Source organism: Trichomonas vaginalis, chromosome VI, assembly GCF_026262505.1.
Source record: "Trichomonas vaginalis G3 chromosome VI, whole genome shotgun sequence".
Taxonomy (NCBI): Eukaryota; Parabasalia; order Trichomonadida; family Trichomonadidae; genus Trichomonas; species Trichomonas vaginalis.
Window position 1 is genome coordinate 11,350,531 of NC_067208.1, and position 21,589 is coordinate 11,372,119.

At 35.3% G+C, this 21,589-nt stretch overlaps 4 protein-coding genes across 4 annotated transcripts; 1 reads left to right on the forward strand and 3 right to left on the reverse strand.

The window, feature by feature from the left end:
• Window positions 1-8: 8 nt before the first annotated feature.
• Window positions 9-960, reverse strand: TVAGG3_0846120 (armadillo (ARM) repeat-containing protein family; the record flags this gene model as incomplete). Its single annotated transcript, XM_001327600.2, has 1 exon — window positions 47-960. A coding segment is annotated over one exon (914 nt), but the record flags the coding sequence as incomplete, so codon positions are not given.
• Window positions 961-1,550: 590 nt separating this feature from the next.
• TVAGG3_0846130 (uncharacterized protein) lies at window positions 1,551-2,102 on the reverse strand (the record flags this gene model as incomplete). The annotated part of the gene is made up of 1 exon (XM_001327599.1): window positions 1,551-2,102. The coding sequence occupies one exon, from the start codon at window positions 2,100-2,102 to the stop codon at window positions 1,551-1,553; it is 552 nt and encodes a 183-aa protein (XP_001327634.1).
• A 42-nt stretch (window positions 2,103-2,144) lies between these two features.
• Window positions 2,145-2,795, reverse strand: TVAGG3_0846140 (uncharacterized protein; the record flags this gene model as incomplete). Its single annotated transcript, XM_001327598.1, has 1 exon — window positions 2,145-2,795. The coding sequence occupies one exon, from the start codon at window positions 2,793-2,795 to the stop codon at window positions 2,145-2,147; it is 651 nt and encodes a 216-aa protein (XP_001327633.1).
• A 774-nt stretch (window positions 2,796-3,569) lies between these two features.
• Window positions 3,570-21,348, forward strand: TVAGG3_0846150 (Second domain of FERM family; the record flags this gene model as incomplete). The annotated part of the gene is made up of 1 exon (XM_001327597.1): window positions 3,586-21,348. The coding sequence occupies one exon, from the start codon at window positions 3,586-3,588 to the stop codon at window positions 21,346-21,348; it is 17,763 nt and encodes a 5,920-aa protein (XP_001327632.1).
• Between the last annotated feature and the right edge of the window lie 241 nt (window positions 21,349-21,589).

The following is a 21,589-nucleotide window of genomic DNA, read 5'->3' on the forward strand; positions in this document are numbered from 1 at the left end:
TCCGATAAAATTTCAAATCCTCCATATGTGAAAGGAATAAAAAAATTTATTGTTGATTTTGAAAAAATAATCATGATTGATCATTACTGGATGGGTAAAACCATCAAAGTCATATTCTTCAAGTAAAGTTGGAAGTATTCTTCTGTAAATCTCTTCAATGTCAAGCTGAGTGTATAATTCTTCCTTAAAATTCATCATAACTCTGATATATGGCAAATAAAATTTATCTTCAAAAAATAATTCTGAAACTAATTGGAAAATATCTGGAATTGCTTCAGAAAGTGTTCTCTTCCCAAATTTATTGATAATTAAACTAATTTCTTTAGGATTGGTCTTGACGAAATTTCTAATAATTTCAATTAATAAAGAATCATTTTCATTGTTTACTGAATTAAACTTATATTCAGTATGACAAAGTATTTCAAGGCAAATTTTTATGATATTTTCATCATTATGTTTTTGAAGTATATTATAAAAGAATTCTATTGATGAATCTGGTAATACTGAGTAGGTGTTCTTTATAATATCCAATATGATACTTAACATGATAGGTAAATCGGTGTTTTCGTTGAATGTTTGAAAAATTTTTCCAAGAAATGACTCTAATTTCAGGTTATAAGCAGCTTTGAAGCATGCAATAAGAGATTCACGACATGTTTTGCCAATATTGTCATTTCTTTGTAAGAATGGTTCAAGTGTAGTGTAGATTTGATCAATTAAATTATCAAATTCTGGTGAATCTCTAATAGGTTCACGACGAAACGATTTAATTGGCACAGCTATTGATTTGATTGCGCTAATTTTGATTTTGTCGCTTGTTTCTTCTGAGTTAATTAATGAAAAAAGGTTTGTTAGGTATTCCATTGGATTCTCTTCCATAAATTTTGCAAGAAACTCAAGAGATTCGCTTGATGGTGTCTGTTTTTCTATTGATTCGATAAAACAGTCTGCGAAATTCATATGTATAAGAAAAAATGAGATGAAAAATTTTCCTTCCCAGTCAAAAATTTTCTCTTTTCAAAATTGTACAACATCAAGACAATTTTGTCTTTGAATGGAATTCAAGCGTTAAAGGATGTGGGTCAACATTATGCTATACATATGCCTGGAAAATCCAAATGCACACAGAAATTTGTAAATTGAACATAATTTTTTGAGATTTGATAATTATAATCCTTAAATTTTAAATATTAATACATAAGCTTTTTGTTTGATCATTACTAATGTGAACAAGTTCATATTCAGATTTCTTGAATTTTCATTCGTAGTTCAAACATTTAAAAATACATCCTGGTTCGCATATTAATCATGTATGAATAAAATTTCGAAATTTGGAAATTATTGTCAAATGTTATTTCTTAATTTCCCGGTACAATAGCTCATTGTGCATGTCGCAGAGAGTCATGTGTGTTTTGAATTTATATCTACATTACAATGATATAAATATTTAAAAATTGAGGTTTTTGTTATAAGCTTCTCATTATTAATAAATATATTATGAAATATGTTTATTATTTTACAAAATAATTCCTTTTCAGGATACATTTGATTTAGGCAACTTCTTCCTCTTGAGCAAGCATTTCCTCATTTTGCTCTGCATCTTGTGATTTCTTCTTGCTTTTGAGACAGCACCATACGATTCCACACATACATGACGAAAAATAAACTACAACAGCTGCACCAATTATAACTAAAGCCCCCACCATCATGGTAGGATTTTCAAACATGCTAGCAAATGGACTGTCACTACCACTACCTCCATCTTCCGTTGTTTCTTCTTCTTTTTCTTCTTCTTCATACTCTTCATAGTTATTATCCCTGACAACACTTACATCACTTGATGCGGAATAATTATATACTTCTTTTTCAGTTTTGACATCAGCTGGGATTTCGTAAATAATATCATCATTAAATAATGATGTGTCAGTATCAGTATTTGATAGTGATAATATTGATATATCAAATTTTGTTTCATCATAATTTTTACCTTCTTCAAAAAGAGGAGAACCCATAACGATTTGTCCTTCAATCATTCCTGAATCAGTTTGATTTGTTTCATTTGCAAGTGAAAATTTCATTTCACTCGATGATTTTACTTTCATTCGTTGGGGTGTAGAACTAATTGAAGTCAAAACAAAAGAAACCTATTTGTCATTTTTATCAGTGACGTTTTGATTAAAAACAAAAGAATTCTTTGTTGTGAAAATCGAATAAGTAGTAGAAGTATCACTTTTCTCGGCATCTCCGATTGGAACAGCTTGAACATCACATGTTGCCAATGGTGCAATGCATTGAATAATACTTTTATATTGTGGTCCATTAACACTAAATGGTTTCGTATAAACGCCTATTTTGGTGTTTGTTACACTATTAAATGCTGTCAATTTAAAAGAAAATTTCGAAGCAAAAGCATAACTTCCTTGCAAACATTTATATTGTTTCATACCTAATTCTATATTGTTAATAAATGGTTTTCCATCGAAGCTTATTATTTCTGTGCATGAATCAAGAGTTAATTCCTCTTCTGGCTCTAAATTTGTCAACAAATATAAATGTGTTCCAGTACCATTAGTTGCTAGAAGGAATTTAGAATTGCGTTCTACGAAAATTCTATATGTAACTAGAAAAGGTTTATCAGACTTTATTAACGCTGATCCTGAAAAACATATTGGAGAATCCTTAGAAACTGTTTTTGTTAATAGATCTCCTGGCGTAATTGCATATGTATTACTAGAATCACAGCCTGGTATTTCATAAATGCTGGGGAGTGATTCAAATAGAATAAAGAGAAACATCTATTCAGGACGATATTGATTCAAAAATTGTGATAACTGATTGAATTTATTGGAAAAAATAGATGCATCCTTCCATTCCTCTGTTTTCATTCAATCTTTTGAAAAATTTGTGTGCTGAAATAATTTTTGTTAATTTTGTTGTTCATGATTGGAATTGACGGTCTTACAAAAATTTGGTTCTCATTTCAATCTGAGTGAAATGCAATTTTCTGGATTATTTCCAAAGGTTTCTCTCTTGTATTATAAGTAGATAACAAATAAAGTGATAATTATAGAATTACACATTTAAAACGAGTCGTTTTTTTGTGAAGCTCAGTTAATTAGCATAGGAATTTTGATTTCAATTTCGAATGTTTATTCATTCATATTCATATATTCATTCAAAATAAAGTGCGAAATTTAATAATAATATAATCATTCAAAATAACTTTTGTAAGTTATTCTGACTCTTAAATACCAACTCATAACAATACAATAATTCTTTTCTCAATTTGTGGTGACCATTTCTGGTTGATAAACACAAAATCTGGGAAAGGTTCTGGGGAAAAAAATAATCCTGTAAAAAAATCGGGCCTCCGCGGAAGTGCTAGCCATTATGGCGCGTTGCAGCCTCCAGACATGAACAAAATCTCAATTTTTTAGCATGAATTCAAATAATTTCATTTCTTTAAAGAGTTATATAAGACAAATTCGTTCAATTTGTATCAGAATATAATTAATCCTCAAATTCATGATTGATATTTGATAATTGATTTTTTTTTCAGTTCAAATATTCGAAATCAGAGAATAAATGGATTCAGTTGTTGCTTTATATACAGTAGAGCCAACTAATCATCCAGAATTCTCTCCATTTCAGTACTATTTAGATCAATCAGGCAAGCTTGCAATAGATTTTGCCAAACAATATCTTAATCTTAACATAAATTTAGAATATGATGCATTCTTCCAAAGACCAGATGGATCTTCTCAATGGGTTGAGCCAGATCAGTCCCTTCGACAGCAAGGAATCCAAGATGGATTTATCATGGCCTTAATTCCTTCTCAAAATCTAAATAACAATCAGTCTCAACCAATGCAGATGGGAATTCAAAGCAGTACATATGTTTCTGCCGAAGGTCAATATAATAATGTTCCTGATCAAAACCAGCAGATGAATAATGCAGAAGATACTTTTAACTATGCATCTTACTACACTAATGATAATAACAATAACTATAATCAATATTATACTAATAACTTTAATAGTGCATTTTTCAACAGTGTAAATGGCTTTCAGTCATCATACCAATCAACATACGGTTATGCCCAACAAGAAAGTGATGAAAGTCAATACACAACAGGAATGTACGCAAAATTCAACATTTCCGACTTTTACGAAACAGGAGAATACGATCCAAGCCAGTTCCAATCAACAGACGATTCTTCTTCTGCTCAACAAGTTGGTGTGGAACTAGATATTAACATCAACGATCAGATTTCAGAATTTCAGACAATGATGGGATTTGGCGCCATGACTGATAACAGTAATGCCGGAGAATCCGAATCAATTACAATGGAAACACATTTCATGTTTAATAAAGAAAGCATTCAAAAGGTTTACAGACTCAACATGTCTCACGATGAGATGCTAACTGCAGCTTTAGCAGCTCTTGGCAAGTATCAAGACGACAAATACGGAATTTTTATTTCATTACCAGATGGAACAGATGCGAAGTGGGTTGAACCAGAGAAATTCCTTGAAGATGTATCACCAGGCCCTAACTATCACGTTTACATTATCAAACTCTTAAAACCAATTTTAGTCCATTCGAAGCATTTCAAATCCCAAAAGCTTACTCTCGATATTTCCAAGAAAGTCTGCGATTTGGTTGAAGATATCGCTAACTTTTTCAAGATCGGATCTTTCCGTTGTTACACATTATGCACTGTCGTCGGCAAAAGAGCCATTTATTTGTCCATTGATAAATCAATACCTGAACAGACTCGTTCCATTAACGAGGTCTTCTTTGCTCGACAGTATTTCCTTTTCACGATGGAAGATCTCGAAACTTTTGTAACAGCAGAAATCGCATACAAAGATGCTGTTGAGTGTTCAAACTTCTCAGAGATTGAGTTTTCTAAGGAAAATCTCTTGAAGTACACCGCATTACGAATGAATGCAGATCCGAAATTTGATCCCAAGCATATTCCAGACGATATATCGCCATGGATGCCTGGATACCTCGCTAAGAAAGGTAAAGGTCAAGGAAGAGGACCTGTCGTCCAACAATTCTTCGAACAAAACGGAACTGTCAACAAATTCAATGCTTACAGGAAGTTTATCAAGTTATGCCGCAAACTCGTTGGCTTTGCAGAAAGAAAATACGAATGCAAAGTCACAGCTCAATATCAGAAACAAGAATTTTGTCTTGACCCGGCCGTTGTTTACATTTCTCCATACAGACTTGTTATTCATGATGGTCTTAACGGAAATCTCGAAGAAAAAATCTCTTTCACCGAAATCGTCCAAGTTCAATGCGCCCAAGACATGATCATAACCTTCTCTCCGAAACGAGATGTCTTCGTACAATACGTTTTTTCTGGTCCGAAAGTCGAATCTATGGCGAAATCGATATCAAGATATCGAGAAATCACAAACATGATTCTCCAAGACCGTTCAAAGAGATATTCGAACACCGGAGATTTCAGAAAGCTCATCAACAAGAAGTCCAGAATCAGTCTTTTCACTTCAAATACGATCGACAAAGACGCAATGAAGGAATTCGAGTACGATAAGAAGTTCACTGGTTCTATCCTCAGACGCGCTGCAGAATACTATCTCAGCATCCCTCACAAAGACGATAGAGTTCTCATGATACATTTAATGGACGATTTGTTCTGCTTCATGAAGGACACAGATGTCATACAATCTCTTTGCCTACAGAATGGTATGACACTCTACCTTCTCGAACCGAAATACAACATCAAGTACATATTTCCAGATAATACTTCCATCAAAATGGAAACAACGATCACAATGCCAATCAGCGATATTGTTCCATTGCTTTTCAAGGAGAAGCATCAACAAGCAATGCTCGGATACACATTGTGGTATCATGGCATTGATGGACAATTGCATCCATTGGATTCTCGTAAAACAATTCCTGAACAAGTTTCTTATTTCAAGAAATTATTCTTGAAGAGAAGATTCTACATCCTTTCGAAAGAAGTTCTTCAAGCATTGTCCAGTGCTATTCAGACATTGCACGATTGCAGGAACTATCTTATCGAAAACAAGATCAAAGTTGATTCAGAAACAGCTCTTAAACTTGCTTTGTATTCTTTATACGCACTTGGTGTAAAGAATATCAAGAAAGATAAGCAAGATTTGAAGCAATTGGTTCCTCCAACAGTTTCTGTCAGCTCATCTCTTCAGAGGAAGTTCGATAAGATGATACAGGAATCACAAGATATGACACAAATGTCTGCTGCAAGAAAATACATCGGTATTGTCAGAAAAATCGATGGATTCGGTGCAGAAGAATATCCTTTCTATCTCTACAGAGATGATGCAGAACCTCCACATACCATCAAAGATGGATCATTCGTCATTACTCCTTTAGGTTTAAGTGTCTTGGATAAGAAAGGAAAAGTTGTTATTGAGAAAATCACTTATCATTCTCTCAAGCAGTTTATCATGCTTGGAAACAACTACATTCTCAAGTACCAACATCCTCCTAAGACAGGAAAGATGATCTACGTAAATATCTCATCAGATTTCGCGTTCGACATCGATGTTGTCATTTCTTACAACTTGAGATTGATGAGACAAGTCATGTTGTTGAACAGAGAACGCGAGAAACAAAAGAGAGAAGAGATCATTTTGAGATGCTCAGGAGGCTGGAAAGATGAAAATGGAGTTGTCCACGGCCCAATGGTTGATCTCAGATATGGTTTGTTATCCGACAACATCCTCAAACAAGCAATTTGGTTCGATTTGGATATAACTCAAGAAGAATTGGCCAGACAATTATTGGATCTTTTACCACATGATCCGAAAGTCCAATACGCAACAATGATCCAAGTCTTCAAAGGAGTTATCCATTGGCTCAAACCAGGAATGAAGTTGAAAGAAGCACAGCCATACCGTGATTCCATTGTTTACTTCCATCCTGCTTTCGCGAAGATCAAATTCATTTCGCCAAGAGAAACGGAAGGAACAATGACAATTCAGATCGAAACATTAGTTTGCGATTTGATTCCAAAGGTCGGTCTTTTACTCGATGTTGAATATCCACAAGGATACACATTCTTTTACAAAGAAGGCAATGAATTGATTCCTTTGGACACACAGAAGTCAATTCCAGAACAAACAAGGGATTATTCTGTTTTGTACTTCCAAAGATACTACTTTGTCATCAACAAAGCTGAGTTCCAGTCCAAATCAGCTCTCTCGACATTGTATTGGGATACAAAGCTCTTGATTCTCAGTGGAAAAGTCGATATGAGAAAAGATGTCGCTTACGAATTGTTGGTTTACGCTTTGAATGCCGAAACAAGAGAAAAAGTCACAGAACACTCCCTTCCAGAGAATTTCAAGAGTTTGTTACCATATGGATTTCCAATCCAAAAGGAAGCCAGAAAGGAAATCATCGACATGATCAAACATAAACCATGCAAATCCCACACAGATGCCAAACTCAAATACATCGCTTTGGCAAGAATGTTACCAACATTTGGTGCAATCGATTTCGATGTCATCTACATGAAATTCAAGAAGGACACGAGAGCAGACATTCCTGCAATTCTTGTTTGCAATGCACAATCAGTTAGAATTGTCAGACAAGATTTGCAAAAGGTTCTTCAACTCTGCGAATACAGACATTTCATTCGCACAGAATGCGTTGCAAATGAATTATCTGTTAAGTTTTCAACAGATGATGCAGAAAATTCAGTTTCTATCCTTTGTGTTCTCGACAAACCAGAACTTGCCAGCTCTTTCATTACAATAGTTACTCAACTCTACAACTTATTCCTCGATTTGAGGAGAGAAGGTTTCAATCCGAAGAAGGAAGATGTAAACACTTCAATCGATAGAGTTGTTTTGATCACAAAGAGATGGGATGATTCCAAACGCGAGTTAAACATCGCTTACGACATGAGATATAAAGGATCTGATGTCAGAGCAAGAGCTGTCAGAGCTTTACATCTCGATCCAAGAAGAGAATACACTCCATTACTCAGACTTGCCAAAGATGAGTACAGATGGATAAGACCTGATGATATTTTAGGTCATCACTTCCCATGCGACAACATGTACATCACGATCTTCTCGACAAATGTCAAGATTATTGTCAAATACAAAGACATGGAGATCGAACTTGTTGTCAACATCACACAGCCAATACATATGTTGGCTCCTTTGATTGGTGAATGCTTCAACATCGAATATCCAACAGGTTTCACATTATTTTACGAAAGTCCAGGTCACAGTCCAGTTCCTCTTGATTTGTACTACTCAATTCCAGAGCAGTATTCAGGCAAATTCGAGTTCTTGTTCATCAGAAGATTCCTTGCTTTCACACACCAAGACAGATACTTCCCATACATCTGTAGATGTTTGTATCCAGATGTTTACGACGACATCATGGATGGAGTTCCTGCTTTGGCTGATAGCAAAGCAACAGAACTCGCAATTTACTCAATCTACGCAAAGAACAAAGAAAACGATCCTGCAAAGATCAAGATTCCTAACACTCTTGACTTATATCCAAGGAAGACATCTGCTGAACAGATCCACGAGAAGTACATCACTGATACAATTCGTAATGGCAAAGTCATCCATAAGGATATCGCTATGCAAAAGTACATTGGAATTGCAAAACAATCATTGCATTTCGGATGCACAATTTTCAAGGTTAAATTGTGTGATGACATGCAGATCCAAGTTCCTCAGAAGGCTCGCGTATCCATTGGTCCATTGGGTGTTCACATCTATGGAAGAGTCAACATTGTTGATGATGGCCAAGAGAAGCCAATCGATTTGAATGAGAAAATTACTTACAATTACATCTGTGATTTCAACATCATGATCGATCACGTCATCTTGAGAGTTTCAATGGTCAACTCGAGAATCAGAACATTTACTATTTCCGCAAGACATGTTAAAGAAATGTTCGTAATCTTGAGATCATTCAAGATGATTTTGTATCCATATTTGCAAAGAAGAGAAGAAATCCAGAAGGTATCTCCTGAATTACAGGAAATCATCGACAACAAGAACGGCTTAGTCGCTGTCTTTGTCTCCAAGAAAATGTTCATTCCAGATCCTCCTGAATTCCTCATCCCAAGAACTCTCGAATTCGAAAAAATTGTCATGTTACTTTGTCACTTTTTGGTTTTACCATATGAACCAGAAAAGTACGCTCTTATCCATTATAAGAACAACGAGTACACACAGCTTAAGAGATCAGAGAACTTGATGTCTGTTGATTGCCAGGATGGCGATGGCCTCATTATTCTCGAAGTCGATTGCTACGCACAATTCATGAATATTTCTGGAAATGTCATTGATTACGTGTTCAATGTCTATTCTCCATTGTACGACATTTTACCAGATGTTTGCAAGCAATTGGGCTACGGAACATGGATTGGCCACACAATCTTTGTTACACAAGATGATGGATCAACAAGAGCTCTTGATATCCAAAAGCCATTGGCAATGCAAGCGAATTTAACTACTCCTTTGTTAGTTCGCAGAAGATTCTTCTTGTTCTCATTGGAAATGCTTTCTCAGCCGGATATTTTGTTTGCTGTCTACAAAGACTGCAAATATCTTGTCACTAAGAAGATGGTAATGGTTTCTGATGATATCCTTACACAATTGCTGATTCTTTCTCTTTACGCAACAGCTGAGAAGCCAGAAGATGTTCCAATGATGATTTCTCAATTCAAGAAAGAAGATTGGACAATCTTTATCCCAGCAAACTTCGATGTTACAGAAGGTGTAAAGAAGAAATTGATTTCGTTCTTGCCATACGTTCCAATTCTTTCTAGACAATTGGCCATGTTCTATTACATCGGAACAGTCATGGATCTCAAAGGATTCAATGATGAAGTTTTCATGGTTACAATTAACACAATTTATGCTCAAATCGACTCAATTTTGTATCTCAATCCATGGAGAGTTTTCATCCAAACAGAAGAAGATGGAACAATTGCAATCAACACAACATACAACTGGCTCATTAATCATGAATGTTCCAATGAAAAGATTATTATAAGATTCATGGATCAATCGAATAATAATCAATCAGAATTCCACTTGTTCACAGGATCTTACAAAGATATCAATACCTTCTTAAGTAACATCATCTTCCTCTATCAGTTGGAAGAGTTCTCCAACATTTCCAATATCCTTGAAGGCTCTGCTTTCATCAACAATGGACAGAGAGTTTCATTGACAATGAACAACGCTGAAATTCAATTGGAAGTCAACAACAACAGAAGAAGATCTTCATCAGCATCACAAGCTCCACCAGATCTAAACAATCCTCCAGTTGAAGAAGACAATTATAATCCTGATGACGAAACTGAATTCAATTTCATTCATACATTCGATGATAATATCACTTCAATTGATTATAACATCGATACTCCAATGATTACATTTGATGATTATAATATAGATGATGTTGATGATAAAATTGAAGATGTTGAAGTCGAATACAATAAACTGGAAATTCCAGATATTGATGATAGAGAAGATGAAAACAACAAAGTTCAAGAAGATAACGAACCAAAAGAACAACATCCAGCTAATTTGTTGTGGCGTGCAAATGAAGAAGGTTTGAACATTTCAAGAGCTACAAATATCCTGAATGAAATCCAAGTCAATTTGGATGTTCCTGAAGAAACGATTGTTCATCAAGATCCAACAGAATTGTTCCAGAAATTGGCAATGATCAATGATCAAGTTTCTAATTTCGTTGAATCAACAGAAAACGAAGATTTGAGAGAACAATTCAGTGAAATTTACTCTCACATTGATTCAATTGTTACAACAACACAAAACTTGGTTCAAACAAATCAATCATTCGAAGCTGTTTCTGAAGACATCAAATCTCAAATCCAATCAGCAATTTCTATCATCAAACCTGCAATTGATAGAACAAACAATGCAAAGGTTGTTTTGATTGAAAAGATACAAGATGAAATGGCAATGAATAACTACAACAACGAGAAAGTTGATGTTCCTCCTCTCGCTAAAGATTTAATTGGAATTTCCGAAGTATCTGAATCAATCACAAATGAATTGTTGTTTACAGCCAAACAAGCTGGAATTGATGTTGTTAGTTTCGTACAACAAATCCAGAACACATCATCAACATTAACAATTCTCAGTGGTTCTATTGCTGATGCACAAAGTTCTTCGCAATTTAATGCTCACATTCAACCACACATCAAAACTGTTGGTAATTACATTGTTAGATTGGAAGAAATCGTGAAACAAGCTAAAGAAAAGAATATCGAGTTACCAAATACAGAAAAGAGTCTCAAGAAGTTAAAGAAACTCTACATGTCTGCACGCGATATTGTTTTAGTTGAAGCAGATGTTGAAAACACTTCTGTTGTTGAGAAATCATCAAATGCTTCATTGAGATTGTCCAATGCTGAAAAACTTTCTGCAAATAATACTCCAACAGACAGAATGTCAATTATCATTGAGAAAACATCCAATACACAAGAACCATCACCAATTGCTCCAACAGAATCAAATCCAGTTTCATTTGGTGAAGGAATTCCTCGTATGTCTTCATTGACAGAAAATCCAAGAATGTTGATTCCACAGCAGCAAAACAACGCGAAATATATCATTGTTAATGCCAATGATGAAGAATTGGACAACACAATTGATATTTGCCAAGTTGAAGTTCAACCACAGCAGATGCAACAAGTTCCTCCTGATACACTTTCCACTTGCAGCATCGCTATCCAATCAATTAATCATTTGAGAGATCTTTTGATACAATTATCAAATTCTCCGAAGAACGATCAACTCAGATTCGAAGCAGAATTCGAATTACAGAAAGTTGATAGTGATATTTTCGATGCTTTGATGTTGTTGCATCCATTGACACAAACAGATCAAACAGCTGCAATGTTATACCAGAAATTCTACGAAATCATTTTGCAAATCAGACATCAGATGGATGTGATTTCCACAAGAAACATCACTCCTCTTTCCGTCTCAAAGATCAACAATGATTTGACATATATGGTTAACCACGTTGATAACTTAATCACACCCGAAACAATGGCTTCTTTGCCACAAGATCAACAAGAAAGAGTCAGAAACATGGTCGATTATATCAAAGATTCTTATTACGATATACAACAAGCACAATCCGCTTTGGAAGCAAATGCTGCAAACGGAATTGCTGTTATTGATGCACAAAAGAACATCGTTGAACTCAAATCGAAACTTCCTGAATTCAACCAAGAATTGTTGCATCTTTCCGCTATCAACAAGAATGTCGCAATTCCTGTTATCATCGAGAGATTGTCAATGAACATTGATAAGGCAATTCAAGAGAAACCTGCTGAAGATGTTTCTAATATTCCTTATCTCCTTAAATTCCAGGAAGCGATGTTATCTTTGCAAGAACTTATTAATGAATTGGTTTTGAGTTCTGACCAAGAAAAGATCAAAGCAGATATTGATCTTTCAACACGTGCAAAGATGACAATTGAAAAGGCACAACAAACTTATTTGAACATGGTTGAATTAAGAAACCAATTATTGGAAGATCCTTATAACGATGATTTGATTAAAGACGCATTAGATTTAGTCAGAGAAGGTATTGAGTCAATGACAGAAATATCTAATCTATCTAAGCGTATTGCTGATGTATCACAGAACTTCAAGATTCCAACAATCAATGAACAAATCTCAACCAAGCTCGAAGAAGTTGTCAAAGTTTGTGACAATTCCAAACAAAATGAAAAAGTGTCAATGATTTCTGGTCCACCACAAAAGATCGAAAAACCAACAGTTGAACAGATGCAATCAGTCATTGATGCTGTCACACACTTAGCACAAGTTGTACAGTTCTACATCAGTCTTCCTGAAGTTGATGAAGATGATGAAAAGAGGAAAGACGCTGTCAGATTGTACGAATACATGTCAAGTGTTTTAGTTTCAATGAAAGAAATGGGAGAGAATCCAACAGAAGACATTTTCGAGTACGCGATACAGATCTCCAGACTTGCAGACAAATTCCAACAAATTGCAATGACAGTTCCTACTTATACATGCAATGAAAACGCTGATCAATTAATTCCTTATGGAATACAATTGTTGCAAACAGTTAAACCTGTTATAATTGCACAAGAGCAAGAAAGACCTAAGATGGAAGAAATTGTACCAAATGTCACTCCTGAATTGATCAAATCTTCTTTGGTTGATGTTTCTAAGACTCTTGGAACATTCAACCAAAAGATTTACGAAGTTACTAATTCAGAAACAGCTCAAAAGAACCAAATTGTTCAGAAGACATTCACAGATTGGAGTAACTCTATTAACGCAACAATCGAAAGAGTTAATGCTCATATCAATTCGCCAAATTATAATATTAAACAAGCGAAATTAGATAAAGAAGCATTGAATCAACTCCAACAGAAAGTTAACTTGATTCCAATGAACGTCAGAAGGAATTTGGATGAGAAATTGATTACAGACATTACTGCTTCTATCAGCGATGTTGTTGATAAGACAAATGTCTTTGTAACAATGATCAAACAGTTACCAACAGCGAAGAAGATCGAAATCAAAGTTCCTCCAGCTCCAGAAATCAAAGAAGATGATGATATTGAAGACACAATTGTCGTTGTCCAGAAACAAGCACAAATTATCAACGACACAATCCAAAGAATTGCTCAATCTCCACAAATCGCAGCATCTCCAAATGCTCAAGCTGTTGTTCAACAAATGTCCGAAAACTTGAAAGCTCTTCAAACAGAAGCATTAAATGCACAAGATGAAAAGGTTTTGTACCAAAGATTGAACATGATCAAAGAACAAATGCCAAGCATCATTTCCAACGCAGAATTAATTGAACCAATCATTGAATCACCACAATTCACTTCCATCCTTAAATCCTTCAATGATTCCTCTAATTCTATCACTAAGCTAATCACTGTTCCTCACATGAACAAGGCAACATCTGTTAAGTTTATCCAACATGCTCAACCACAGTTACAAAACTTCGTTGCTGCATTAGCTGCTACATCAGAATTAGCTGAAGTTAAAGATAATCCATCATTGAAGTCAAAGTTCGAAGCATTGATTGCTCAATCACAAACAATCATGAAAGAACTACCAACACTCAAACCAAGACAAGCACAGTTAGTTTGTGATGAAATTTATTCAGCAACATGCGGAATTTTGCCAATTTTATATGATTCCAATTTCGATCAACTTGAAGAAGCAGCACAGAACATTGCTTTAGTATCAGAAGTATTTACTTCATTACCAAAGACTCGTAAGCCTAAATCAGCACAATTGATCATCAAAGATCCAGTCATGAAACAAGACAATGTTAAACAAGCTGTTCAAGAATCATCAAATGTCATCATGGAGAATGAAACATCAATTCCACAACATGTAATAGAAAGTATCATTGAAGACTTAAATGTTATCAATGATCATAAGGATTCATTGCCTGTACACATTGTTAAATCATTACAGGCAATTACACCACAAATCAAACAAGGAAACACAAAGAGTTTGATTGATTGTGTTAGATTAATTTCTGTTTGCGAAAAAGATTACGAATTACGTAATCAGATGTTATCTGATATTGCAACAGCTGCTGCAGTAAATGCTGCTCAACAAGTAATTGATTTGCAGAACTCCATCAAAGCATTACATAATCAAATTGTTTCTAATCCAACGAAATTCAATGCAGAAGCTAAATACTATGATCATATTGCTCAATCAAGCATCAAAGAATCTGATGCTAAATTGTTAACAGAAACTAAATCATTCTCTGCAGCTTTAGTTAACAGAGAGTCATTGAATGATGCTTCACAAGCTATTTCTTTGTTGTTAGATTCAATCAAAGACAATGAATCAGTTAAAGCAATTTCACAAACATTGTCTGAATCAAACAACAATTTAATCAAGACATTACATCAATTCGATATGTGTCTTGGCGAAATATTCTTGAGCCAATTGGATAAAATTGTCACTGCTTGTGATAATACAATCATTCAGAACCCAGGAACAGCTTCTCCTGCGATGAAACAATTCGTTAGACAGACATTCCCACTCTTGAAGAATACAAACAGATCAATAGAATTAGGTCCTTCCGAATTAGTTCAAATATCAAATCTTTATGATGCATTCAATAAATCTGTTGTTCCAACATTGACAAACATTCCTCCAGCATACAAAGATGAGATTGCTGCTGCAACAAAGGCATTGACACCGATGAAACCATTGATTTCATCATGGAAGACTCCAATTCCATTGACAGGAAAACAAGAACTTCGAAATGTCATCAGAGGAACAGCTGTTCAACTTGAAAACATCGCTTCTTCAGAAGATAATGTTAACATTAACATTCCTGATGTTTACGCAATGTCCCAGAATTTGCAGATTGCAGCAATCAGAGCTAAATCTGCTGGTATTGAAATGGCAAAGATCGATCCATTGGTTCAACAAACAGTACAAAACCAGAAATTATTAGATCAAGCTGTTGAATCAAATGATGTCGAAAAAGTCAAAGAAATTGCAAAGAATTTGGCTGCAATTTCTTCACAACTCAAATTGGAAATCACAAATATTGTTCCAATTGTTGATGCGAACGAAACAAGTGTCAAACTCATTAATCCTGAGTTGTATCTCGCAACAATTGCTGATGCATCATGTCTCAATGTTGCAAAGACAGCAGCAGTGTTGATGAACCAATACAAGACGAAATTAGATACATTGCAAAAGACTAAACCAGAAATAATCAAGAAAGATATTACTACTCCAGAGTTAATTGCAAGATCTAATATCGAAAGCCAATCATCAATTTCTGTTGCATTGAATCCAATCATTTCTATCACATCAACACAAGTTCCAACAATTGTACAAAGTGTACAAGAAACATCTAAGGTTGGAGCTGTTTCTGCTTTGTCTGTTCCTATCCAACAACAACCGAAGTTAGTTGAGTCAAACATCGAATTCATGATGGCACAAAGACTCGAAGGAATCAGACAGAAGCAGTTGAACGAATTCCCTGATGTCGTGAAGATGTTGTCCAAACCAATCGACGTCAAACTCAGTGAAGACACAATCACAAATGCAATGATGTCGATCCAGCAGCAAACACAGTTATTTGCAAACGAAGAAGAACTCAGAAAAACAATTTCAAGATTGACTCCAGATGACATCATTGTACAGCAACATGCATTGAAACTTATGACAGAAAACATCCAGTTGAAGAAGACTGATGCAAACATTGCTGAAGCTGCTCAATTAGTTCAATCGAAGAAGGTTGAATTGTTAGAAGCAGTAGCAATGAATGATGAGAAACCAGATCTTCAACTTAAATCTGTGGAAGATGTCAATAGATCTGTACAAAGAGGTTTCTCAACCGTCAATTTGGTTGAAACGTTACAAGCTTTGCAACAACAAATCATTGCAAAGACACCAGAACTTCTTAAATACGTCAGATCTCCTGAAGGAATACAACTTCTTAAGGCACCAATTCCACCAACAAAGTTAGTTGATGTACAACAAAGATTGATACAAACAATTAAAGTTGCTGATTCCCCTGAACAATTAGATGTTATTTTAACTAACTCAACTCCTGATGATATGATAACAACAATGAGAATCATTGATTCTTCACTTAATTTGTTATCTTCCGATGATGTTTATAATATCATCGCTGATCCAAATATCGAAACAACTCCTATTGGTGTTCTCAAGGCAACGAATAATTTGTTGCAAGAGAAACTCAAAGCTAATGAGGATCACGCGAAGATGATGACATTGATTCAAACAGAAACTGTTGCAAAATCTCAGGAATTTGTTATGGATGCATTACAGAGATTGAACTTGGCTCAATCATTAATGACAATCCAGCAATTCCATACATCTGTTGTTCCTCATCTTCAACAGAAATTGCAGGCAGTTGATGTTTCTAAACCTGTTAACAAAGAATTAGTTGACATGTACATTCCAATGATTTCACAAGAACTTGAATACGTCAATCATCCACAGCAGTTTGCAATGGCAATTCCACAGTTGAATCCAGAAGATGTTGAACAACAACAAGAAGTTTTGGCTTCATTGGCAGCAACATTAGCAACATCTAAGAAATCAGCAATTAAATATGATTTATCTAACATGAAGAACACAACAGTTTCATTGTTAGATAAAGTCCAAAACGATGTTTCAGACAACTTAGCTGATAAACCAGAACAATTGCATCTAGTTAAAGTTAAGAATGATCAATCATATGACTTCTTTGCACAGCACCAACAACTTCTAAATGCTTGCCAACAAACATTAGAAATGGGATCTGTTTTGCAAGTTATTCGACAAAAAGTTCCAAATATCGATCAATTATTAACAAATGGCCAAGCAGAAAATCTTTGCAGCGCTAAGTTAAATGATAGTTCTCTTCATGATACTAGAGATAAGATGCTTGTTTTGCAACAATCAACACGAGAAAGCTTCAAATCTCTTAACGAAGCAATTCAAAATGTCAAGATGGAAGATTTAGTAGTTATCTTCAGTTTGATGTCAACACAGATGATGCGAATGAAAGATTTAGATGCAGTTGTCACAGTTGTTAAATCTAAATCAATGCAATCAAGAATCTTCGACAAATCATTGTTGATTCAACAAACACCAAGAAAAGTTGAAACGAAGAAATTAGTTACAGACACACAAAACGTCAACAATGACTTATCAGAATCAATGAAAGATTTGTCACAAGCACAATTGTGTTCAAGCATTGCAAATCTCATGAAGATCAGACAAGATGCAATACAAGTTGATCCTAAAGAGAAAGTTGAAATTGTTAAATCACTTCAACAAAATCCAGAAAAACTTGCTCAGTTGCAACAACAAACATATCAACAATTATACCAAGTTGCAGTTGATCCAGAACAAGTTAAACAATCAGTCAGTAAAGAAGACAAAGAAGCACAAGTTGCACAAGCAATGCTTCTTCAACATCTTTCAATGGCTGCAGCAGCTCCTCAATACATCGCCGCTGCTTGCAAAGACATTGATTACACTAAAATCCCATCAATTGAACAATCAGGTGCTTTGTCACAAGTTGCAATTACAAACGCAACACAGATCTCAGGCAAATTGATTGGATTCCAGAGAGCTTTGTTGACACAAGATCCATCACAATTACTCAAGATGGCATCACCAGATATTGCAACAATTGATGCAATCAATGTTGCAACTAAAGAAAACTTGGAGAGATCACAACTCAGAACAAAGATGTCTGCAATCCAAAGAGACATTGTTTCAAAGAATCCACAGATTGTTCAAGCAATACATCAGTCAACAATCTCTAATCCAAATGTCAGCCAAATCAATTTGAATACAGATGAAGTCAAGCTCTACCAGGGCGAAATCAAGACATTGGTTGGAACAAATGCATCTCCAATTGTCATTAACAACATGATGGCAACAGCAAACCAAGATCAAATGGTCAAGAAGATGGCTGTTTTGAACGATTTAATTCAAATCACGAAACCAGCAAATCCAGTTGTTACAACATTCTCAAACATTGCTGGATTGGATTCTATCTTGAACACACAGATCAATGCAGATATCGCTGTTGTTTCAGCTGCTCCTTTAGTTACGAAGAACTACAGATCAGAACAAAACATTGTTGCAAATGCAGCACAAAGAGCGAGTGAAGTTGTTCCAATCATGGCACAATTCTCTGCATTGCCAATCTCAGAATGCAAGAATATTTTCGCTACAACTAATACGAGAGCGATTGAAATTGTTTCTAAACTTATGACTACAAAGAGTAATTCTGAACGAGAAGAATTAGTTGATGAGCTTTCAAAGCAATGTCCTAAACTCGTTGCATCATTGACAAGACACTTAGCAATGATCAGTGATTCTAAACTTCGATCACAACTCATTGCAGATCCAGCACAAATTCTCCAGATTGTCAATGAAATCTCCTCTTCTTCATCAGATTTATCAAATCCACAGAACCAGCAGAGATTCAGACAAATGTGCACAGCTTTGTTACAGAACTTGAAGAACTTATATGCATCATTAGTCCATGTCAATGTTGCCAAAACAACAGTTACAGCAGAACCAGAAACAACAACAAGTAATGTGTTGGAGAGCTTCGAGAAACTTGTTGCTGCCATTGATACAAATGATATCGAGAAGATTTCACAAGAACTCATTGATTTCACAGCAATGAAAGTCAAGAGAACAGCTCTCAACGAAACTAGTGCAAACATTGATCCAATCATCGATCAAATTTCTCAAATCGACAAAGCCGTTCAGAGATATTACATCACGAACTCAGCAGCTGATGGTCAGTTAACAACAGTCCTTAACCAAGTTAAGAGCAACTCAATCCAAATCCTCAAACGTGAAACAGTTAATGTTTTCAAACAAGTTGCTGATTTAGGCTCTATTGCACAAATCGATGGCTATTTCACACAGGCTAAATCAGATATCAATGATGCTACAAACAAACTTATTCTGTCTGTCCAAGCAAGAAATCCAGAGATGCAAAAAGACGCCATTAATTTGATCATCAAGAGCTTCGCTTCCTGCGAATCAGCCATGTACAGAGGTTTTGAATTATCAAACAACATCAACTCTGTCATTGCCACTGATTACTTGTCCATGGTCTGCAGCGGATCAACAGCAACAAGGAACATCATTGAAGTTGCTAAATCACGTGCAGTATCATCAACAGTAATCAGAAGAGCGACAAGATCATACAACAGAATCATCGAATCAATGTCATCAATGTTGCAAGATACATCTAAGACAGAGAACGAGAGCAAGTCTCAATTAGATCTGGCTAAAGTTGGCTTCGTCAATGCTTTAGCTGGATCCGTTAAGACTATGTCTTCTGCATTGGCAACATGCGCGAACTGCAAAGTTCCAGAAGTATATTTGTCATTCCTTGCAACAGAGAAACCAGTTTTCGACCAAATTGTTCCAACAATTGTTAAAATTGCTTCTCAAGTTACATCATGCAACACTAACAAACAAGCAGGTGCTGATTTCAGCTCATTGATTGATTCTCTTGCAGAATCAATCAATGATTTCCAGAAGTGCTCATTCAACCCGAAGACAGAGACAGAACAAAGTGCTCACGCTTTCTTGAAAGTTGCAGCGAAAACACAGAAGATCTTGGTTGCAATGAATTCATTGACCGATGTTATTCCAAAGACTCCAGATATGGAAAGTGCAGAATTACTTCCTAAAGAATTCAAGCTTCCTCATGTTCCTAACACAGAAAACATTGATATCCATCATTGTTTGGATGTTTTGATCCAATCGATCAAAGATTTCAACGAAAAGAAGACAGTTTTCTTCCAAATTGTCAATCATCCACAGGCAACAAATCAATACATTGTTCAGTCATTCCAGCCATTTATGCAACAGATGTCTCAAACAATCACACAAGTTTTGGCTTGTTCTGCTACTGCTTATTCATTAGATCACCAGAGTTCTTTGGCTTCAGCTGCTGGTTTGATCACAACAGACTTCAGTTCTTTCTTGTCTGCATTGAGAAACAGATTCCTTTTGATTGGCGATTTCGATGCAAACTCTTCACAAATCATGGAATCCATTTCTAATGTTTTAGATCAGACAATCAAGACAGCTACAGAAGCTTCAGAATTAGCTAAGAACTCAGAAGGCGAGTTCAAAGCTATCATTGATAAGTTGCATCCAGCAATTGTTGCAATCAACGCCAGTAAGACAGAATATGAGAAATACAAGGAACAAATCGAAAACAACGAACAGAACAGATTCACAGAACTTGCAAAGACAACAATCATCGAACCATGCTTAGGTATGTCAACAGCTGCTCACAAGTTGTTGCTCTTCTCATGTGGAAAGTTGGATGCTGTTGATAATTTCGATAATTTGGCAGAGTTCGCAATGAAATTAATTGCAACTCTCAATGAAGCTATGGAGACCGCGAATACTGTCATCAAGAACAGACCTCCTGTTGCAGAAGCATTCATCTCTCCATGTTTGAGCTCTGTTGGAGAATGCGGAAAGACACTTGCACAGACAGCAACAAAGAATGCAGAAGCGCAGAAGCTTCTCGATGCTGTTTTAACACTCGCAAACGCTATTCTCAACCTTGCATCAACAACTGCAGCAACAGCAGCAAGAAAGTCTCAACCAAAGGCTCAGGCAAAATCAGGTTCAGGATCTGGACCTTCAATCGCAGTTAAATCTAATCTACTCAAGCGTTTGGACCTCGAAGCTAGAGTTATCAAAGCAAGAACACTGCTTGAGAAATACGAGAAAGATTTTGCTAAATTAAATTAAAAAATTAATTTTTTATTTTATGTCGTCGTCTTAAAGTTTTTTATCGATAATTATCAGACTTATATATTCTGTTGAGTATAGAAATGTTATATTTGTCATTATTTTACACCATAAAGTCTATATATAAAGAATTTGCAAATTGACTCCAAAAAGTAAAGGAGCAAAACCATCAAGATCTCATAAATTATAGAATTAATAAATCTTGAAATACTAAGCATAATAGAAATATGAAATCATGTGT